This window comes from Hypomesus transpacificus, chromosome 17 (genome assembly GCF_021917145.1).
Source record: "Hypomesus transpacificus isolate Combined female chromosome 17, fHypTra1, whole genome shotgun sequence".
NCBI classification, from domain to species: Eukaryota; Metazoa; Chordata; class Actinopteri; order Osmeriformes; family Osmeridae; genus Hypomesus; species Hypomesus transpacificus.
This window is the reverse complement of record NC_061076.1, coordinates 14568946-14589662: the sequence shown is the minus strand read 5'-3', so window position 1 is coordinate 14589662 and position 20717 is coordinate 14568946. Positions and strand designations below refer to the sequence as shown.

General features: G+C 43.7%; 3 protein-coding genes and 1 pseudogene across 4 annotated transcripts in view; 2 read left to right on the top strand and 2 right to left on the bottom strand.

Moving 5' to 3' along the window:
* The window catches only part of LOC124479268 (zinc finger protein 658B-like), a 375953-nt gene that overhangs the window by 212986 nt on the left and 142250 nt on the right, over window positions 1-20717 (bottom strand). The window lies entirely within an intron of this gene.
* LOC124479396 lies at window positions 393-17478 on the top strand (annotated as a pseudogene).
* Window positions 4007-18319, bottom strand: LOC124479332 (transmembrane protein 184B-like). Of its 2 annotated transcripts, none has more exons than XM_047038052.1 (7): window positions 18300-18319; window positions 9458-9548; window positions 9138-9213; window positions 8884-8975; window positions 8074-8237; window positions 7624-7818; window positions 4007-5823 (listed from the first exon to the last, which is right to left on the bottom strand). In XM_047038052.1, the coding sequence occupies exons 2-7, from the start codon at window positions 9484-9486 to the stop codon at window positions 5594-5596; spliced, it is 786 nt and encodes a 261-aa protein (XP_046894008.1). In that variant the 5' UTR covers window positions 9487-9548; window positions 18300-18319; the 3' UTR covers window positions 4007-5593. The 2 variants fall into 2 exon arrangements, with proteins under 2 accessions (XP_046894008.1, XP_046894007.1); XM_047038051.1 differs by lacking the exon at window positions 18300-18319 and adding an exon at window positions 9713-9752.
* Window positions 19333-20717, top strand: part of LOC124478982 (zinc finger protein 678-like) — a gene marked incomplete at its 3' end in the record, with an annotated part of 28168 nt that continues 26783 nt past the window's right edge. Inside the window, exon 1 of the mRNA XM_047037425.1 lies at window positions 19333-20064. Coding sequence (XP_046893381.1) covers window positions 19333-20064 — 732 coding nt within the window. The remainder of the gene's footprint in view (window positions 20065-20717) is intronic.

The window sequence follows — 20717 nt, the reverse complement described above, 5'->3', positions numbered from 1 at the left end:
TTTGAAGAAAACCAAAAACTATGAAGAGGAGTTGTATGCCAAATACGTTTTGTCACAGTGTTTTGTGTTTCTCCAGTGAAAATAAACCTGAGAAACAAACACCTCTCATCAAATGATCAACATTACATATGCAAAGTGGCCCATTATGACAGACAAAAGATTTCATTTATATGTGAAAGCTGCAGATCTCCTACTGGCCAATCATACTTGATCATGGGCGGAGACTAGACAGGGGAGACACCATAAGGCTCCAGAGAGACTACAGAGAGAGAGACTCAACCAGAAACAGCAGTAACCAGACTGAGTGAGGATCAACCAGAGAGAAACAAGCTTCCAGAAACTGGATACAGGATCAAGAGAGACCAGAAAGTGAACAAAGAGAGAGATGAGTTATGGAGACTCATCACTGTGATTAATGTGGGAAGAGCTTTTCCTCATCCAGTAACCTCAAGAAGCACATGAGGATCCACACTGGAGAGAAGCCCTACAGCTGTGACCTCTGTGGTAAAACCTTTGGCCAGGCTGACCATTTCAGAGCTCATAGCAGGATCCACACTGGAGAGAAGCCCTACAGCTGTGACCTCTGTGGTAAAAGCTTTAGACAGACTGGTGATTTGACAGCTCACCGCAGAATCCACACAGGAGAGAAGCCATACAGCTGTGACCTCTGTGGTAAAACCTTTGGCAAGAAAAGCAATTTCACAGCTCACTGCAGGATCCACACAGGAGAGAAGCCCTACAGCCTGTGACCTCCTTTAGCCAGGCTGTGGTAAAACCTTTAGCCAGGCTGGCAGTTTCACAATTCATAGCAGGATCCACACTGGAGAGAAGCCATACAGCTGTGACCTCTGTGGTAAAACCTTTAGCCAGGCTAGCAGTTACACAGCTCACCGCAGAATCCACACAGGAGAGAAGCCATACAGCTGTGACCTCTGTGGTAAAACCTTTAGCCGTGCTAGCAGTTACACAGCTCACCGCAGAATCCACACAGGAGAGAAGCCCTACAGCTGTGACCTCTGTGGTAAAACCTTTAGCCAGGCTGGCAGTTTCACAATTCATAGCAGGATCCACACTGGAGAGAAGCCCTACAGCTGTGACCTCTGTGGTAAAACTTTTAGACATGCTAACAGTTTCAGAGCTCATAGTAGGATCCACACTGCTATTTATGTCCAACAAATGACATATTGAAGACTTTCTTGGCTATGCTTTGGAAATACCTGTCCGAGGACATAACATTATATTTCATTCACTGTACATCATGCAAAAATACACCAGATTGGTTCGCAGAGAGTGCATATGGAAAATAAAGCAGAAGAACAAGAACCACAACAAGCAATACAGGGAATAATTATACCTTTTTATTAATTTTATTATTATCGTGTTCACATCACACATGCAACAGGACGAGGGACGTAACAGCCTGTGGTCTACACCTCTCACCAACTGTCTTTAGAGGAGGGGAGCACTAACTGCTCCTCCCAAGGTTTCTTTCATTTCTTTGTCTTTTTTTTTGTCTTCCTTGAGGTTTGTGGTTGGTTGAGGGGAAGTTCTATGGGCGTATGTGAAGCCCTCTTTGACATTGCTTGTAAAAAGGGCAATACAAATAAATGTGATTTGAATTTGATGATCAGTTGTCCAATGCCTACTGATCTCTATCCATTGTTGAAGACTATGGACGCACTACATTTGCAAGTAAAGGGTCAGGAGACTGGATGGTTCTGAAACAAAAGGGTTTATCGTCCAATTTACCAGATGATTGCCTGATAACCGGGTAGTTTACACCCTTCTCTCCTGTGTTAAACATAGGGCTAGGAAGTAGGCCTATGTACTCACATTTACGTCATCGTGCGGTATTGTAACAGGATATTGTTACAGCTAAACATGGCTTCTGTAATATTTTATCCAAGGTTAGGACAGGAGTATTGATTAGGGGTGTGCAGCCCAGATAGTCGCATAGAAGTCGCCCTATCATAATGCTACGTTACCAAGTCACTGAATGTTAATCAGCCTACCTTAAGTTACAATTTTGCAGTCACAATTAACAGTGGATTAGAGACATTTTTCGTTTCTATATTCTGTTTATGTAGTGTATTTGTGAGTGTAGCATATACAATTTAAATAAATAAAAGGGAGACCAGTGGATTAAAGGAAGGACCAGTTTAAAGGACCAGTTTATTAAAGGAACGCCATTGCATTGCTACCTGCTGGATATACGTGTTGGCAATGTGAATAATGTGAAAACACTGTTGGTTATTCAAATATAATGAATCATTATTTGATTAACAATATCAAAATAACACTGTATACAATATGGTAGGAGGATTAACCTTGCAAGCCATAGGATATGCTACAAAATGAATGAACCATTTTGTATGCAGGAAAGTCAGCATCAAACCACTACAGATGTAGAGCAGGCTAAGGAAACAGCAGCAGGTCTTCAGGTGAGGTTATAATTAGCCTAAATCAAATTGTCAATTGATTTGGAGTCGTCAGCATTGCTGTTTTGTTATAAAATGCTCAACCAATCATCCTATTTATTCAAGCATGGATTATTTTATATGTTTTCGTTTCATTGATCTGAATTAAATATTTAGTCAGTGCATTTGTTTGGAAAGTTATCTGAACATCAATTGTATTAATTCATTAATTAAACTTCAAAGATGAAATAGATCCCCAGTAGAGAACCAACCAGAGGTGGAAAGTAACAAAATACATTTACTCACGAGTAGTTTAGGAAGCTTTTAGCATTAAGAGCTTCTTAACGAATCTGGGAAACCTGGCCAATGTCGGTGACTTTTTCCTCAAAGAAGGAGGGAAGAAGTCGTCTGCTGGGAGGGTGGAGGGGGGGGGGGGTTAAAAACGTTCTAAGAGTGTTCCAGAGCACTCTTAGAACGCTCCTAAGAAGCTCTTAGCGTTAAGAGCTTCTTAACTAATCTGGGAAACCCGGCCATTAGCAGTCGGTTCCCTGAACCGACCTTTCCTACGCACTCTCCCTCTATGACTGACCCAACTAATGTCTAAGCTCTCTAAGATCTCTGACCCCATTCTCTCTCATCGCCCCACCTCCTGTCCCCTTGATCCAGTCCCCTCCCTTCTCTTTCCTTCATCATAATTTATATTCTCCATGTCCTCAACTCTTCTCTTGCTTCCGGCACTTTCCCCTCTGCCTTCAACCAGGCCAGAGTTAGCCCTCTAGTCAAAAAACTCTCCCTTAACCCAGCCGTCCTTCAGAACTACAGACCAGTATCACTGCTACCCTTATTTTCAAAAACAATTGACGCTGTATCTAACCAACTGTCAAACCTTCTCTCTCAGAACAACCTGCTTGACCCCAGCCAATCAGGCTTCAAGACTGGCCACTCCACAGAAACTGCCCTCCTGTCAGTCACCACTGCCCTCCAGTCTGCCAGAGCGGCTTCAAGGAATCCATCATCATTTTGCTGGACCTTTCTGCAGCATTTGATACTGTTAACTATCAGATCCTGCTCGCCAGACCTTCTGAAATGGGCATCACTGGCACTGCACTTTAGTGGATCTCATCCTACCTGTCAGGAAGATCCTACCTGGGGAGGCAACGTCCTGCTCAAAGGGCTCTTTCTTGGAAGTCGCTTTGGATAAAAGCGTCTACTAAATGCATAAATGTAATCAACTTATTAACAAATATTATGAGAACTGGTAGAGGATTTTCCTCTCCAGAATCCCCTGACAATTTCAGTCTAACCAGTAGAGTTTATTTTCTTCAAAGCTCTTTTCTCATCTAATTTCCTTGCCTACTATTAGGATACAAAACCTCATATAGGCCAGTAGACCCACCAGCTGGGGCGTCTTCAAAAGTCCACTTGCAACAGCAGCAGGTTAGACCCATCAGTGCTTCCAACAGGCACACACTCCCATATGCAAGACAACAGGGTTCTGCTTGGGCTCATTCAACCATGATTTTATTTATTTGTTTGTGGAAAACCACAATGACAAAATACATCAGTCAACCTTGTACCCATGCCATAACTATGTAGACTAGAGAACACAGGAGAAAATACAAGGCCTTTCTCAGCTGGGATTCCACTACCTTCATCACTTCACAAATCAAACTGCTCAATCTTTAAACTGTATATACAAGATATGGTTTATTTCAACACTGCCGCTCACATTTTTGGCAACTCAGTTTTCAAATATTCTCCATTCCATAAACTTTGTTGAAGATTCTAAGTTGTCATTATACACGGGTGCCCTCTGCTGGTCATTCCACTACATTCTGCATTCCAATTGGTCACCATGACTGTTTTATTGAGGGGATTAATTCCAGTGTGGAGAAGTGAGTGGATAGAACATAGTCTATGACATTATTTTATAATAATATTGTTACAATTAGGGGGTAAACACCATTGTGCCGAATTCTACAGCACCACAGTTTAATTCCATGGGAAAAGTTTAAAGTATTCTTCTGGTGGGTGACTACATATCCATGTAGCCTATTCTCTTGTTCAAGACATCCTTTGTACTGCCTTGAACACACAATGCCCCAATTACTGGATTATAATCCTGGTACCAATTGTCCAGCCCTGCTGATAAATCCTGTTCATCACTAATCTGTAATCTATGTGGGTGTTGCCTGTTGCATTAGACAACCCCAGCATTTCCCCCAGAGCGTTTCCCTCCACCAGTGTCAACAAAAATATCTTTCTGGAGGTACTCTGAGTGACCCCACAACTATAGTTAAACAAATCCCAACAACACACACATTGACAGACACTCAAACATATGTACAGATATAATATTCCTCAAATATTCTTATCCAAACAGAATAATTAGACCATTCTAGGGGTGTAACATCATGTCATCAAACATCAAAGCAAGCATAAATCATTTAAAAGAAAACAACAGTACCATTAGATCATAAGAGAAGGTCCAGCTAAAAAAGGATCCTTTTGAGTTGCTAGTTTCAGTCACTTCGAAATCTTTCAGTCAGAAAGTGTCCTGCCATCCCAGGTGGGACCTCCATGTATTTGGCAACACTTCAGTAAGAGGCAGACTTGGCAGGAGGGTGGAGGATACATGACCAAGAAAAACAAAATGGAGGTTTCTCTATGAACCACAGTAAATGATACTGAACATGGCACTCATGTGGATGTGTGCATGTGTATGTGTGTACGTCAAAGCAAGTCATAAGTTGTGTTTAAGCATAACTTGAGGGGACATGAGTGTACGTGTGTGTTCAGGTTTTTAGATCCATATTGGCAGAGGTATGTGTTTTCATTTCAATAAAATGTGACCTTACTTTGTAACAGATCACTTCCACTGTAAATATCAACTCCTTCCATGAGCGTTTGAATGAACTGTACACAGCCACACGTGTATGCAATGAAATGGAACAGCCAAAGAACAAATTTAGAACAATTTAAAAACAGCACTGTTGAGTCGATACAATACATCTCACTCTTTAAGTTCTGCCACAGTTTAGACCCCTACCCCCGCCTCACACACACACACACACACCTCTCTCTGTAGAACAATTTAATCCTCTTTTTCTCCATTCACCCCCCAGGGGTCAACCACTGTGTGTGTGAGTTTAGGTAGAGTGTGTACGAGCGTCCCTCTAGAACTCGTCGTCGGAGCTGAGCAGCAGGGTCTTCTCTGTGTCTCCGCGCGTGCTGAGGGTGCTGTGGCTGCGGGAGAGCGCCGGGCCGCCGCGCTGCTCCAGGGTGGACTGCTGGGTGTACTGCTGGTAGGCTGGAGAGAAGTTATGGATGGCGTCCTGGACCATGTCCCCCGGGTTCATGGTCTCCTTCAGGCTGCTGGAGATGCTCTTCATGGGGGCGCAGCGCCCTGGGGGGGAGGAGTGTGGGGGAGAGGGGTGTGATGGAGGGAGGGGTGTGATGGAGGGAGGGGTGAGGAAGGGGGGGGTGTTGGAGCAAGGGAGGGAGGCAGGGAGGACAGGGAGTGAGGGAAGGAGGGAGAGGTGTGAGTAGAGCCCGTGGAGAGGATGAAGATTGGATAAGGGAGAAAGAGAGAGATATCAGGAGGAGCAGAGTGAGTGCATGGAGTGAACACAATCAACGGAATGTGCAGGACTGCCACATACAGCACACTGCCAGTGAACACCATCAACATGAAACAAACACTGATGCAACACAAATGTAACCTTCTAACACTGGAGGAGACGACACACATTCAAGATGAATGAGAGTTACAACACTGTATGACCGGCATCACAGACACAGAATGTCACAAGCTGTGGCCGGGCCAGCCCTGACACAGCTAGGGATAGACCTACCGTACTGTCCATAGATAGGAAACGGGCCTTTTAGTGCAGCGGAGAGAGGAGGGAGGGAGGGGATGAGAGAAAGGGATGGGGTAGGTGGGAGGTTGTAATAAGGATCATGGTTTAACAAAAGAGGGAATATCAAAGTGTATACAGTTGATTTTTAAGATGGAGAAGGTTTTAACATAAAAAGGTTCCAAGGGGACAGGAGATGAGAGAAAAAGGGGAGGAGAAGTAAGATAAGAAGTAGAAGAAAAGAGAGAGAGAACAGGTCAGTGAAAAAAAGTAAATGACACGTTTGAATAAAATAATTGAACATTTAGACCAGAACACCAAGATTATGACTACGGCAAATCTTAGAATTCCCTTGAGTGAATGCAGGGTTTCCCGCAGCACTTTACAGTTAAGGCGGGCGCCTAAGCAACACACGCCTGCCGCCTTAACTAAGTTGTAACATTTTTTATCTGCTGATGAGGAGTGAGCGTGTGTCAATATAGATTATATATATATATATACACACACACTGCTCAACAACAAAAAAAAGGAACATTAAAATAACACACCTAGATCTGAATGAATTAAATAATGTCATTAAATACTTTCTTTGATTCCATGGATAATTGATTTAGGAAAATAAGACGCATTTTCTATAAACCGCACCCCACCAGAATAGGAGCTTTGTGTTTGTAAATCTGAGTATAAACCGCACTGGAATATATGCCGCACTTGATACAGGAACAATAATACCAAGCAATGCATGAGTATAGGCGATCTTACTGCATTGTGTAACACACTTTGGTTGTGGATAGTATGTCCAGAAAGAAAGTGAAGTCACTTATTTAGTGGCAAAATCCATTGCGGTGTCTCCAAAATTCTTTTAGATATCGTATAAATTTAGCTAGCTTGCAAATCCTGAGGATAGCCTACCGAAGATGAATTAGCCAATGTCGTTAGCTAGCGATGCAAGTTAATGTTAGTTTGCTAGCTGTATATAACATTTCCCTGGGTCTTGCAGCTGTTTGATTTACTGAAATTATTATGAAATGTTATGTTCTACTAGCCGTTTGCCTACTTCAGCAGGTCACCAAGGCCTGATAGTGTAACTGAGACGACACAGTAAATAATTACTCTTTCAAGTGAAAAGCCCCCGTTCAAGTGTTGAGCGTTAAATTAGCTGCACGGTCTGTAGAGATCTTGGGACAAAGCCACTTTTTTGTTCTAATCCCGGGCTGTAAACCGCTTCAAAATATAAGCCGTACAACCACTAGAAAACTGTAAAATAGGGGTACAAACCACGGCTTTATGTTAGTGTGTACTATATGTATGTATGTGTGTGTATATGTATGTGTGTGTGCCTGCCTCACCATTGGAGTCCAGCCTCTTGTCCATGTAGACCTTGTAAGTGAAGGCGTAGCGAAGGGCCACGGCTGCGAAGAACATCTCGATGCAGATGATGAAGTTCTGGTAACCAGCGGCAACCGTGCCCTCGCCCACCGACACCTCGGCAGAGTTGATCTGAGGGATGGCACCACACTTCTCCAGGATGGCCAGGAGCATGCCTGGGGAGAGAGGGGGGGGGGAGGGACAGAGGGAAGGGAGAGCAGGTAGAACGGGGAGAGGGAGCAAGCGAGCAAAAGCAGAGAGAGATGTAAGGATTCACATTTTGAATCTTAAACAATGAGTTTTCTCAACAATTGTTGAGAAAAGTCAGCATTTGGCTCATACCCTGATACCCATGGTTTGCATGTGTACATATTGTCTGCATTGCACGTGGGCAGTGATAAAAAGAGATATGGAGAGAGAGAGTTGCTCACCCTGCCAGAAGGAGAGGAAGATGACAGACTTGACCATGAAGAACTTGAGCATGGGGCTGTAGGAGACGAGCAGGTCGCGGGTGGCGAAGAGGAAGAGAGCGTAGAGGGACAGGCTGACCGAGACGTTGTAGATGATGGTCACGTACAGGTAACCACCTGACACACTGGGGGGAGGGGGGGGGGGGGACATTAGCATCAGGTACAGGTTCTGTAAAAAATCATGTGTCATTCCACATTTAATTATTTCTAAATTGGTTCAGGCATTGTGCTAAATTATTCTGATTATTCTGAAGCAGACAATATCAATTATCAGCTATATAATCAGGAACTGATTTGCAGTGGTGAAATATAATAATATATTGATATCTTTACACACACACACAGACAAAAACAGTAAGGTCCAAAAGTTTGAAATCACTTGTCAAGATACATCCATTTTGCATTTGTTTCTAAAAGTAATAGAAATGTTTTCATAACCAAGGATCATATCAGCTTAACAATCTCTCCCCCCCCCCCCTTGCTTTAATAACAGAGTGCACTCTGGCCTCTACAAGTTTGTGCAAAAACCTGATGATCCCAGCTTGATATGACATGTTCCAAAGAGCTTCTGTTGATGTCACGGAATGCTTGGCTTTTTCAGTCTCCAATTGCCCCATTAAATGTTCAATGTGGCCTCCGACTTTTGGACTGTACCGTAATAGAAATAAACGCATCACCCTGCTTCTCCTCAACAAGCACACTTTCCTAACTAAAGCGTATTGAGTCGTGTCTGAGGTTGACCACTGGAGGGAGTGGCACAGCTCCACTCACTTGAAGTCTCCGTCTCTGTACTTCCCAAAGGCCTGCAGGATGACTGTGATCATGGCCATCAGGGGCTTGACCACACAGAACTGGAGGGTGGCCTGAGGGAGGGAAGGGGGGGGGGGGGGGGGGCGGGAGTGTAATAGGGAAAGTAGAGTTCAAGTACACAACTAAATTCCATCCCCCCGCCTTCTCTGATATTTGTGTTTACGGAGGGGCGGTAAAACAGCTGAAACGAGAGAGCTGGGACGTTTGGTTCGAACCTGTTTGCAGAAGCGGAGGAAGCCAATGGAGTAGGTCCTTCCCCAGAGACAACAGGTGCCGTACACACAGCTGGACCTGCAGGGGAGGGCGAGAGAGACAGAGAAGCAGAGAGAGGAAAGATCAAGAGGGGAAGAGAGAGAGAGGAAGAGGAGCAGAGAGGAAAGAGAAAAAGAAAGGATAGAGAGGGAGAGAAAGGAAAGAGGTGAGAGAGCAGAGGTACAGAGAGAGAGAGAGAGTGACAGTAAATGTGTGTGCAAAAGATATATAGACAGAAGCCGGGAGAAAGAGAGATAGATAGAGAGATAAAATGGAGACTTACTCAATGGGCTTTCCTCTGATCTCAGCCATGATGGCACTCTCCCCTCCCAGGTACTCATAACACAGGCTGAGGAAGTTGTAGATCACAAACGCTGCAAAGGAACACACCAGTGGCGATTTCTTTAAGACTGCAAGGGAAGCTCAGCTTCCCCTAACATTTAAAACAATTCATGGTCAAATATTTACTGTTGTGTTAACATTTTAAATGCGTTAGAACATGTTCTTATCGAAGACGAGTTCGTTCAGAATCACCTACATTAGCTGATTAGCTGGTCGACTGACTGATTTCCTTATCATACATTCCCGTAGCGCAACAGTGCATTTCCCTGTTGAAGCTCAGCTTCCATGGACTTCAATTGGGCTGTTTTGAACAGTTTTTTCAGTGCTTCAAACTATACGGTCATTGGATAAATGCTGCAATTATGTCCCGCCCTGGACGCTCAGCGTCTCTGGGGGTGAATGGAGGAGTGGGCTGGCCTGGACGCTGGGCTTCTGCGTGATGATTGGAGGGTCTGTCGAAAGACTGCATCTCCTTTTGATTGACAGTGATTTTGTACTATAAAATTCGCCGAAGCTATTCAAACTCAGTCCCATAACGGATTTTGCATCTGTAGTTGAAAGACAAACTGCTGAAACCTATTTCTTAGTATTTGCTTGGCGAAATTGCTGGCCAAATTTTCTCATACACTTCACACAATTATAGGCTACATCACATTCAGTTCATTCAACCTAATTCCATTATTTCCTTCGTGTTTAATATTTTTTCGTTAGACCGTTCGTTCATTCATTCGTTAATTCATTTATACAGAAGGCTAGTGTCGTGAACTGAAAATGTATATGATGTAGGCCGAAAATGAGCTTCCTCCATTTGAAAGACCTGAAGCTGCCACTGGCTTGTCATGACGTTGTAGTATTTGACTTTAGGCAACTATCGCACTGTGTTAACGTTCAATCACCATGGTAACATGATGACACATTGAAGATGTCATAAATGCATTCCCTGTTTATAAATGACAAGCATTCGATTTATACTCAGATCCATGAACACATCATATGAGAAGGTAAGACCTCGATCCTAAATTAAACATGTAAGCTAATTTAAAACATTTGTTTTAAAACAATGTACTTTGAATATAATTTTAAAAACAATCATATTTGTGCTCATAAACACGTCATATGAAGGTTGGATTTAGATCCAAAATTAAATATGTAAGCTACTTAAAAAAAATACAGTAAAATCAACTTTGAATATTTTTGAGGGTGGCCGCGCCCACGCAAGAACCTCGCAAACCTCGGTCAAAAGATGGCCAAATTCATGTTTGCGTCTATTGGGGGATAGCCAAAAAATAATTAGGATATTGAAAACATTTTCAAAATGTTGGCCTTTTAGTCTAAACATTGGAGATTTACAAACTGGCTCTTTCCAGTTTGGCCTCCAATCCAGACCATTGTTCTACGTCATAATGAATAGAATGTTTAGATGAGCGCAGTGACGTCCGATATTTTCTCAACACAGTAGCACAGTTATTTGTATGCATCTTTCATGAAATATCTAATTTTCAATTGATTGTGAATGTAGAAAAGGAACAATGAATCCTGAGACAAAAAAAGACAAGGTAGGTCAACCTTTCAACACTGATTATTAAAACAGTAAACTGATATGGCTGTCCTGATAGTTGGTGGAATGAACTGTAGTTTGATTGTTTCACAGAAGAAGAAGCCTTCTGAAAGAGACCTTGAGGCAGATAAAAAAGCCAGAGTGAGTCCAACTGTCATCATAAAAACCTATTATTGCGATTATTCTTTATTCGCCACACAATTATAAATTAACACGTATTATATTGAGTGTTGAGGGTGACAATGCAAGTCACTTAATTATCTCAATTTTGTCAAAGGCCACTGGGGAAAGTCTTTCAAATGAGCTTGGTGCCAAAGGAGACATCAAGCAGACTTCAAGTCAATCTTCCAAGACGGTGGGCAAACCTCAGAGGAAGACCTACGCCTGTGTCCTGAAAGAGGCCGCAGGGGGCTGGGAGAAGATGGCCAGACGGACCTGTCTGATGACCGAGGAGAAGCATCAAGACGTCCTCAGGTCAGCTGAGGCTGAGAAGCCCACTGCCAGAGAGAGGAATCTGGCCAGGGAGGTTGAGAAGATGAAGGTGGAGAGGATCACCTTCAAGAACACAATGCAGAAACTTCACCAGAAGCTCCTGACTGAAGTGAAAGCTCGTGTTCGAGCAGAAGAAGCTCTGGTTAGGGCTCGGACCACCCTGCGCCGCCGCCAAGATGGAGGCAGAAAGAACCGCCAGCCTCGCAACAGCAAACTTGGTGGACCTCCAAAGGGCCCGACAGGATCTGGAGGATGGTTTGACCTCTCACCTCAGAGCCTGGGAGAAGGAGAGGGAGGAGCTGACATCTCAGAGGAACCAGGCGGTCGAAGCCTTGAAGTTGTCCGAGCAGGGCCTCACTGTGGCCACAGCCAAGCTGCTGGAGGTGGGAAACATGGCCCCCAAACCAGCTCAGCTTGGGGGAGAGTTCCAGACAGAGCTCTCTAGCCTCAGAGCTGAAATCTGGGCGGCCCAATCTGCCAGAAAGACGGCTGAAGCTAAATGCAGCATGACCAGGGCGAACCTCATCACGCTGGAGAGGAACCTTCGGGCAGAAATTGCAGAGAAGGATGGGAAGATCCTCGTCCTGTCCAGTGACAAGAAGGAGGCCCTCCAAGTGTCGCAGAAGGCAGAACAGGACCTGGAGGCTTTTAAAGCCAATCTGATGAGGATGGCCAGTGTCATGACCAGACTGCAAGTCAACTTGAGGGAGAAGGACAAGCGCTGCCATGATCTGGAGAAGGCCCTGGACCAGGTTCAGGATGAATCCCGTCATATCAGAAAGGAGCTGATTAGTAAATGTGCAGAGATGGAGGCCCGAGAGAAACAGGCTGCAGACACAGCAGAGGAGTGGCTGTCTCTACAGAAACAGGCTGATCAATCAGCAGCAGACCTGAAGGCTCTGCAGAAACAGGCTGAGCAATCAGCAGCAGAACTGAAGGCTCTGCAGAAAGTGGCTGAGCAATCAGCAGCAGACCTGGAGGAGGCTCTGCAGAAACAGGCTGAAACAAGGTGCCAGTCTCAGGAGACCCAAACTGAGGTAGTCTAGTCGTGTCCAGGGCCTACACAATTTTTTTAAGCATAGAAACAAGCCTTCTAACATGTCCTGTAATGCATATTGGGGTGTAAACCCTGCATGTTCCCTTGTGCACTGGGGTAGATTTGTTGACACTTTGTGTTTTTCAGAAATGTTTCGGCAAAAAGAAAAAGAAGGGTGGCTGCTTTGGCCGCATGATGTTCTGGAGAAAATCCCAGCATGCATAGGGGGATGTTAACACCTTCATCCACCACCCTCGCCTCCTCCCCCCCTACAACCCTCCTCCACCACAAACCACCATCCTCTCTACCCTCCTCCACCACAAACCACCATCCTCTCTACCCTCCTCCACCACAACAACCATCATCTCTACCCTCCATCACAAACCACCATCATCTCAACCCTCCTATATTACAAACCACTATCATCTCCACCTTCCTCCACCCCAAACCACCATGACCCTTACTGTGCACCCACACACACCCACATACATCATCCCTACCACCATCCACCCATCTGACCTTATCCAAACACAAACACACACTTATCCTTAATCAACCTAACACCCTAACACTTGATACATGGCATCATGCATATCAATATTCTTGCATGCTGAATAGCTCAATAAAAGATGCCTCCCAAAACTTGGGGTCTGGCTTTTTCCTTCCTCATGATAGTGGCGTAAGCCTTTGTACAAGGGATGAAACTGACCTAATAGATAAACGTTCCATGGAATCACATGACATGGAATGTATTCTAGACTGATAGTTACAAAGTTCTGTGTGTGTGTGTGTTTGTTTGAGGCATGTCCACATTGCCTTGAGTGGCTGCTGGTGTCGGGTTGTTTGCTTTTGTGAGCACACTCCCTCTCTCTCTCCTGCTCGTACTACCGGGACCTCTCCCCCCACTGGCCCCTGCAGGGTCGGTGGTGACCTCCGCCCCTCTCGTTGCTTTTTGTCATTGTGTTGTCTAAATATTATTGACGTAAGACTGTCAATAACATTTGACCCTCATCCCCCAGGTCCCTCTCCACGCCGTCGCCCTCAACCTCTCCCTCAACTGCATCGCCGCGGTGACCGACACCGACCTCGCCGCCTACCCTCGCCTACGCTCGCCTGAGCACCCTGCGTCTCCACGGCAACCGCCTCCGGAGCGTGGCGGGGAGGGCGTTCAGTTCACTTTCGTTCAGCTTCTATGCACCCCTTCCGCCCCGTTTTGCTGGTGTTGCCCCCACGATTGTCATTGTATAATTTGCACTGTGTTTTTGACCCTTTACTTCAAAAAGTCAGATTTACATAACGGTCTGGCTAAAACCTTTAGCCAGGCTAGCAATTTTACAGTTCACAGCAGGATCCACACTGGAGAGAAGCTGTGACTTCTGTGATAAATCCTGAGACAGGCATGTCAATGAAGAACTCACAGTAGGACCCACACAGAAGAGAAGATCTAAAAACACACATTGACTATTTATGTCCAACAAATGACATATTGAAAACTGTATGGCATATATATGATAGTAAAAACAAGGGGGTAAAATTGTCCCAGCAGTCACCACCTGATAGAACTTCTGTATGACGCACAGCTGGAAGAACTACTGGCCTGCAACTACTGGGACAGTACATGAACTGCAACTGAAGTGTTGAGATACACAACTCTGTATCCCAACTGTGAATGATTTTGTGAGGCCAAACTTGCCTCCAAAAAAGGCCGTTGCATGAAATTGCGAGGTTCATTAGGCAAAATACATTGAATGATGGAGAATAAAACATTGTGGTCTTTGGTCAAATTGAAAATAAAGTAAAATCATCCGTGGCAGTTGTTTGTCGCTTGAATTTTGCAATCTCTGACCTTGCCTGAGACGTCAAACAATAGGTGTTGCAACAAAATTGGTGACAACAAACATTACAATGGGTTAGCACATTTGTTCGTTCTAAAATCACAAAACTCTTAACATACACTTGACACAAGTCTGTGGATACAGAATGCAGAATGCATTGAATGACAAAAAATTGTTTGTGTTAAAATCATTGTAGTTACATTTTGTGAGCCAGCATACTCCTGCCAGAGCATTTCGCTATCGAGGGTATAGTTTTTGACCCTTTCCCTCAAAAGTCAGATTTACATAACGGTGTGGCGGCTGCGAGGATCACAATGTAGACTTACAATATAAATTGGTGTGTGAGTGTTGCCTATGAATATAATTCCCAGCAAAGAATACATTCTCAATTATTTGTCAGTGAGTAGGCCTACATGAGCATCTGTTGCATAATCGCACATTACATCGCTGACCCATTACGATAGGACTGAGAAGTGTATCATCAGACCCTAAACTAAATAGTCCGTGGTGCAGCACAGGCTACTGCTGCCATCTATTGGTAGATTTTGGTAATGCACGCAACCAAACTTCCATATAACGAGTGGAATACATCGTTTTCAAAAAGTGCAGTGATACATACACGTCCCGTCGCAGCAATTTAAAATGTTCTAAAAAAGGTGTTTTGTGTTGGCCTCAGAGACATGCAAACCAGAACATGACATCGAGACATGTTATCATTCTTCATGTTGAATTTACATTCACACAAAGAAGCCTGACTCACCTTCTGAAGAGTATGACTTTACCTTCGTTCATCCAGCTTCATAGACAGAACCCAGTGACATGGTTTTAAAAACACTTTATTGGGTAAATATCTGAGGATGGGCAGTATTTTTGTAAATCTCACAAAACATCTTAGTTGGTAAATACTCAAAAGAGCCAGCCTGTATGTGTTGGGCGTCTGGTTTTGGAGAGAGGCCCTCTTACTGGATGATATCCGTTCCTTTATAAATAGTATTTCGCTATTTTTAATTATACCTTTTTATTGATATTAATATAATCGTGTTTATAGTTTCACACATGCAACAGGACGAGGTCTGTCTTTAGATAAGGGAGGGGGGCTCTAACTGCTGCTCCCAAGGTTTCAGCATTTTTTTTTGTTTCGTTATATTTTTTTGTTTCGTTATATTTTTTCGTTATATTTTTTTGTTGATGTAGAAATCTTCTGGGGAAATAATCTCCAATACTTGGGTGAATATCGTGTATCATTGTAATGCATCATTGTAAATGTATGTTGGGCACTGTCGGGACACAGCAGGATATGTGAATACAAACAATTCATCTTGGGAATTACATGTATGTTATTTACCCATGAAACAGTCCACATATAATGTATCTAAGTTCAGAGTATAACCTTTTGAAATTCCCTTTGCCCTTCAGCATGTACATGTTTCTCTGTTTTTGTGCTTTGTACGTATGCCACCCAAGAAGAAGAAAGGGAACTTTTTCATTAAGCAGAGTGTTAGGCATTGTCAGGCATATTAACTAGTCACACAAACAAACTAGCAGTGATAGTGACCAGGCTTCCAAATGCAGATTCTACTGTGGAAAATAGTATTAACTGGTGATAGTATATGTGACCCAGGATATAGTTACAGCTAAACCCGGCTTCTGTAAAACGAACACGTCTCTTTTACCATGTCTAATGATATAGCCTATACTTTTGAAGAAAACCAAATACTATGAAGAGGAGTTGTATGCCAAATGCGTTTTGTCACAGTGTTTTGTGTTTCTCCAGTGAAAATAAACCTGAGAAACAAACACCTCTCATCAAATGATCTACATTACATATGCAAAGTGGCCCATTATGACAGACAAAAGATTTCATTTAAATGTGAAAGCTGCAGATCTCCTACTGGCCAATCATACTTGATCATGGGCGGAGACTAGACAGGGGAGACACCATAAGGCTCCAGAGAGACTACAGAGAGAGAGACTCAACCAGAAACAGCAGTAACAAGACTGAGTGAGGATCAACCAGAGAGAAACAAGCTTCCAGAAACTGGATACAGGATCAAGAGAGACCAGAAAGTGAACAAAGAGAGAGCTGAGTTATGGAGACACATCACTGTGATACATGTTGGAAGAGCTTTTCCTCATCCAGTAACCTCAAGAAGCACATGAGGATCCACACTGGAGAGAAGCCCTACAGCTGTGACCTCTGTGGTAAAACCTTTAGCCATGCTAGCAGTTACACAATTCATAGCAGAATCCACACAGGGGAGAAGCCCTACAGCTGTGACCTCTGTGGTAAAACCTTTAGCCGTGCTGACCATTTCAGAGCTCATAGCAGGATCCACACTGGAGAGAAGCCCTACAGCTGTGACCTCTGTGGTAAAAGCTTTAGACAGACTGGGGATTTGACAGCTCACCGCAGAATCCACACAGGAGAGAAGCCATACAGCTGTGACCTCTGTGGTAAAACCTTTGGCAAGAAAAGCAATTTCACAGCTCACTGCAGGATCCACACAGGAGAGAAGCCCTACAGCTGTGACCTCTGTGGTAAAACCTTTATCCAGGCTGGCAGTTTCACAATTCATAGCAGGATCCACACTGGAGAGAAGCCCTACAGCTGTGACCTCTGTGGTAAAAGCTTTAGACAGACTGGGGATTTGACAGCTCACCGCAGAATCCACACAGGAGAGAAGCCATACAGCTGTGACCTCTGTGGTAAAACCTTTGGCAAGAAAAGCAATTTCACAGCTCACTGCAGGATCCACACAGGAGAGAAGCCCTACAGCTGTGACCTCTGTGGTAAAACCTTTAGCCGTGCTAGCAGTTACACAGCTCACCGCAGAATCCACACAGGAGAGAAGCCCTACAGCTGTGACCTCTGTGGTAAAACCTTTAGCCGTGCTGGCAGTTTCACAATTCATAGCAGGATCCACACTGGAGAGAAGCCCTACAGCTGTGACCTCTGTGGTAAAACTTTTAGACATGCTAACAGTTTCAGAGCTCATAGTAGGATCCACACTGCTATTTATGTCCAACAAATGACACATTGAAGACTTTCTTGGCTATGCTTTGGAAATACCTGTCCGAGGACATAACATTATATTTCATTCACTGTACATCATGCAAAAATACACCAGATTGGTTCGCAGAGAGTGCATATGGAAAATAAAGCAGAAGAACAAGAACCACAACAAGCAATACAGGGAATAATTATACCTTTTTATTAATTTTATTATTATCATGTTCACATCACACATGCAACAGGGCGAGGGACGTAACAGCCTGTGGTCTACACCTCTCACCAACTGTCTTTAGAGGAGGGGAGCACTAACTGCACCTCCCAAGGTTTCTTTCATTTTTTTTTCTTTTTTTTTTTGTCTTCCTTGAGGTTTTTGGTTGGTTGAGGGGAAGTATATGGGCCTATGTGAAGCCTTCGTGACATTGCTTGTGAAAAGGGCTATACAAATAAATGTGATTTGAATTTGAGGATCAGTTGTCCAAAGCCTACTGATCTCTATCCATTGTTGAAGACTATGGACGCACTTACATTTGCAAGTAAAGGGTCAAGAGACTGGATGGTTCTGAAACAAAAGGGTTTATCGTCCTATTTACCAGATGATTGCCCGATAACTGGGCAGTTTACACCCTTCTCTCCTACCTCACTGGAAGATGAAGACTGGAACAGAGATGTGTTAAACATTGGGCTGGGCAGTAGGCCTATGTACTCAAATTTACGTCATCGCGGTATAAATCAGTAACACGGATGGTAACGGTAGGCTATATATCACGATATATACGTTTTTCTTAACATTTTTTGTCCATTTGTTTCAATAGACTACAATCTGCCCCGGCCATAATCTGCTGCCCTCACATTCATTCCTCTGGGCCCACACTCCTCCTTCACATCTGGGTCCCCCTAAAATACACACAAGCATCACATGAAAGCATGAAGGAAGCATTTGGCACAAAGCAAATAGGCCATATTACATTCACCTGGTTTCCTTTGATGTAGAAATCTTCTGGAGAAATAATCTCCAATACTTGGGTGAATATCGTGTATCATTGTAATGCATCATTGTAAATGTATGTTGGGCACTGTCGGGACACAGCAGGATATGTGAATACAAACAATTCATCTTGGGAATTACATGTATGTTATTTACCCATGAAACAGTCCACATATAATGTATCTAAGTTCAGAGTATAACCTTTTGAAATTCCCTTTGCCCTTCAGCATGTACATGTTTCTCTGTTTTTGTGCTTTGTACTTATGCCACCCAAGAAGAAGAAAGGGAACTTTTTCATGAAGCAGAGTGTTAGTCAGGCATATTAACTAGTCACACAAACAAACTAGCAGTGATAGTGACCAGGCTTCCAAATGCAGATTCTACTGTGGAAAATAGTATTAACTGGTGATAGTATATGTGACCCAGGATATAGTTACAGCTAAACCCGGCTTCTGTAAAACGAACACATGTCTCTTTTACCATGTCTAATGATATAGCCTATACTTTTGAAGAAAACCAAAAACTATGAAGAGGAGTTGTATGCCAAATACGTTTTGTCACAGTGTTTTGTATTTCTCCAGTGAAAATAAACCTGAGAAATAAACACCTCTCATCAAATGATCAACATTACATATGCAAAGTGGCTCATTATGACAGACAAAAGATTTAATTTATATGTGAAAGCTGCAGATCTCCTACTGGCCAATCATACTTGATCATGGGCGGAGACTAGACAGGGGAGACACCATAAGGCTCCAGAGAGACTACAGAGAGAGAGACTCAACCAGAAACAGCAGTAACCAGACTGAGTGAGGATCAACCAGAGAGAAACAAGCTTCCAGAAACTGGATACAGGATCAAGAGAGACCAGAAAGTGAACAAAGAGAGAGATGAGTTATGGAGACTCATCACTGTGATACATGTGGGAAGAGCTTTTCCTCATCCAGTAACCTCAAGAAGCACATGAGGATCCACACTGGAGAGAAGCCCTACAGCTGTGACCTCTGTGGTAAAACCTTTGGCCAGGCTGACCATTTCAGAGCTCATAGCAGGATCCACACTGGAGAGAAGCCCTACAGCTGTGACCTCTGTGGTAAAAGCTTTAGACAGACTGGTGATTTGACAGCTCACCGCAGAATCCACACAGGAGAGAAGCCATACAGCTGTGACCTCTGTGGTAAAACCTTTGGCAAGAAAAGCAATTTCACAGCTCACTGCAGGATCCACACAGGAGAGAAGCCCTACAGATGTGACCTCTGTGGTAAAACCTTTAGCCAGGCTGGCAGTTTCACAATTCATAGCAGGATCCACACTGGAGAGAAGCCATACAGCTGTGACCTCTGTGGTAAAACCTTTAGCCAGGCTAGCAGTTACACAGCTCACCGCAGAATCCACACAGGAGAGAAGCCATACAGCTGTGACCTCTGTGGTAAAACCTTTAGCCGTGCTAGCAGTTACACAGCTCACCGCAGAATCCACACAGGAGAGAAGCCCTACAGCTGTGACCTCTGTGGTAAAACCTTTAGCCAGGCTGGCAGTTTCACAATTCATAGCAGGATCCACACTGGAGAGAAGCCCTACAGCTGTGACCTCTGTGGTAAAACTTTTAGACATGCTAACAGTTTCAGAGCTCATAGTAGGATCCACACTGCTATTTATGTCCAACAAATGACATATTGAAGACTTTCTTGGCTATGCTTTGGAAATACCTGTCCGAGGACATAACATTATATTTCATTCACTGTACATCATGCAAAAATACACCAGATTGGTTCGCAGAGAGTGCATATGGAAAATAAAGCAGAAGAACAAGAACCACAACAAGCAATACAGGGAATAATTATACCTTTTTATTAATTTTATTATTATCGTGTTCACATCACACATGCAACAGGACGAGGGACGTAACAGCCTGTGGTCTACACCTCTCACCAACTGTCTTTAGAGGAGGGGAGCACTAACTGCTCCTCCCAAGGTTTCTTTCATTTCTTTGTCTTTTTTTTTGTCTTCCTTGAGGTTTGTGGTTGGTTGAGGGGAAGTTCTATGGGCGTATGTGAAGCCCTCTTTGACATTGCTTGTAAAAAGGGCAATACAAATAAATGTGATTTGAATTTGATGATCAGTTGTCCAATGCCTACTGATCTCTATCCATTGTTGAAGACTACGGACGCACTTACATTTGCAAGTAAAGGGTCAGGAGACTGGATGGTTCTGAAACAAAAGGGTTTATCGTCCAATTTACCAGATGATTGCCTGATAACCGGGTAGTTTACACCCTTCTC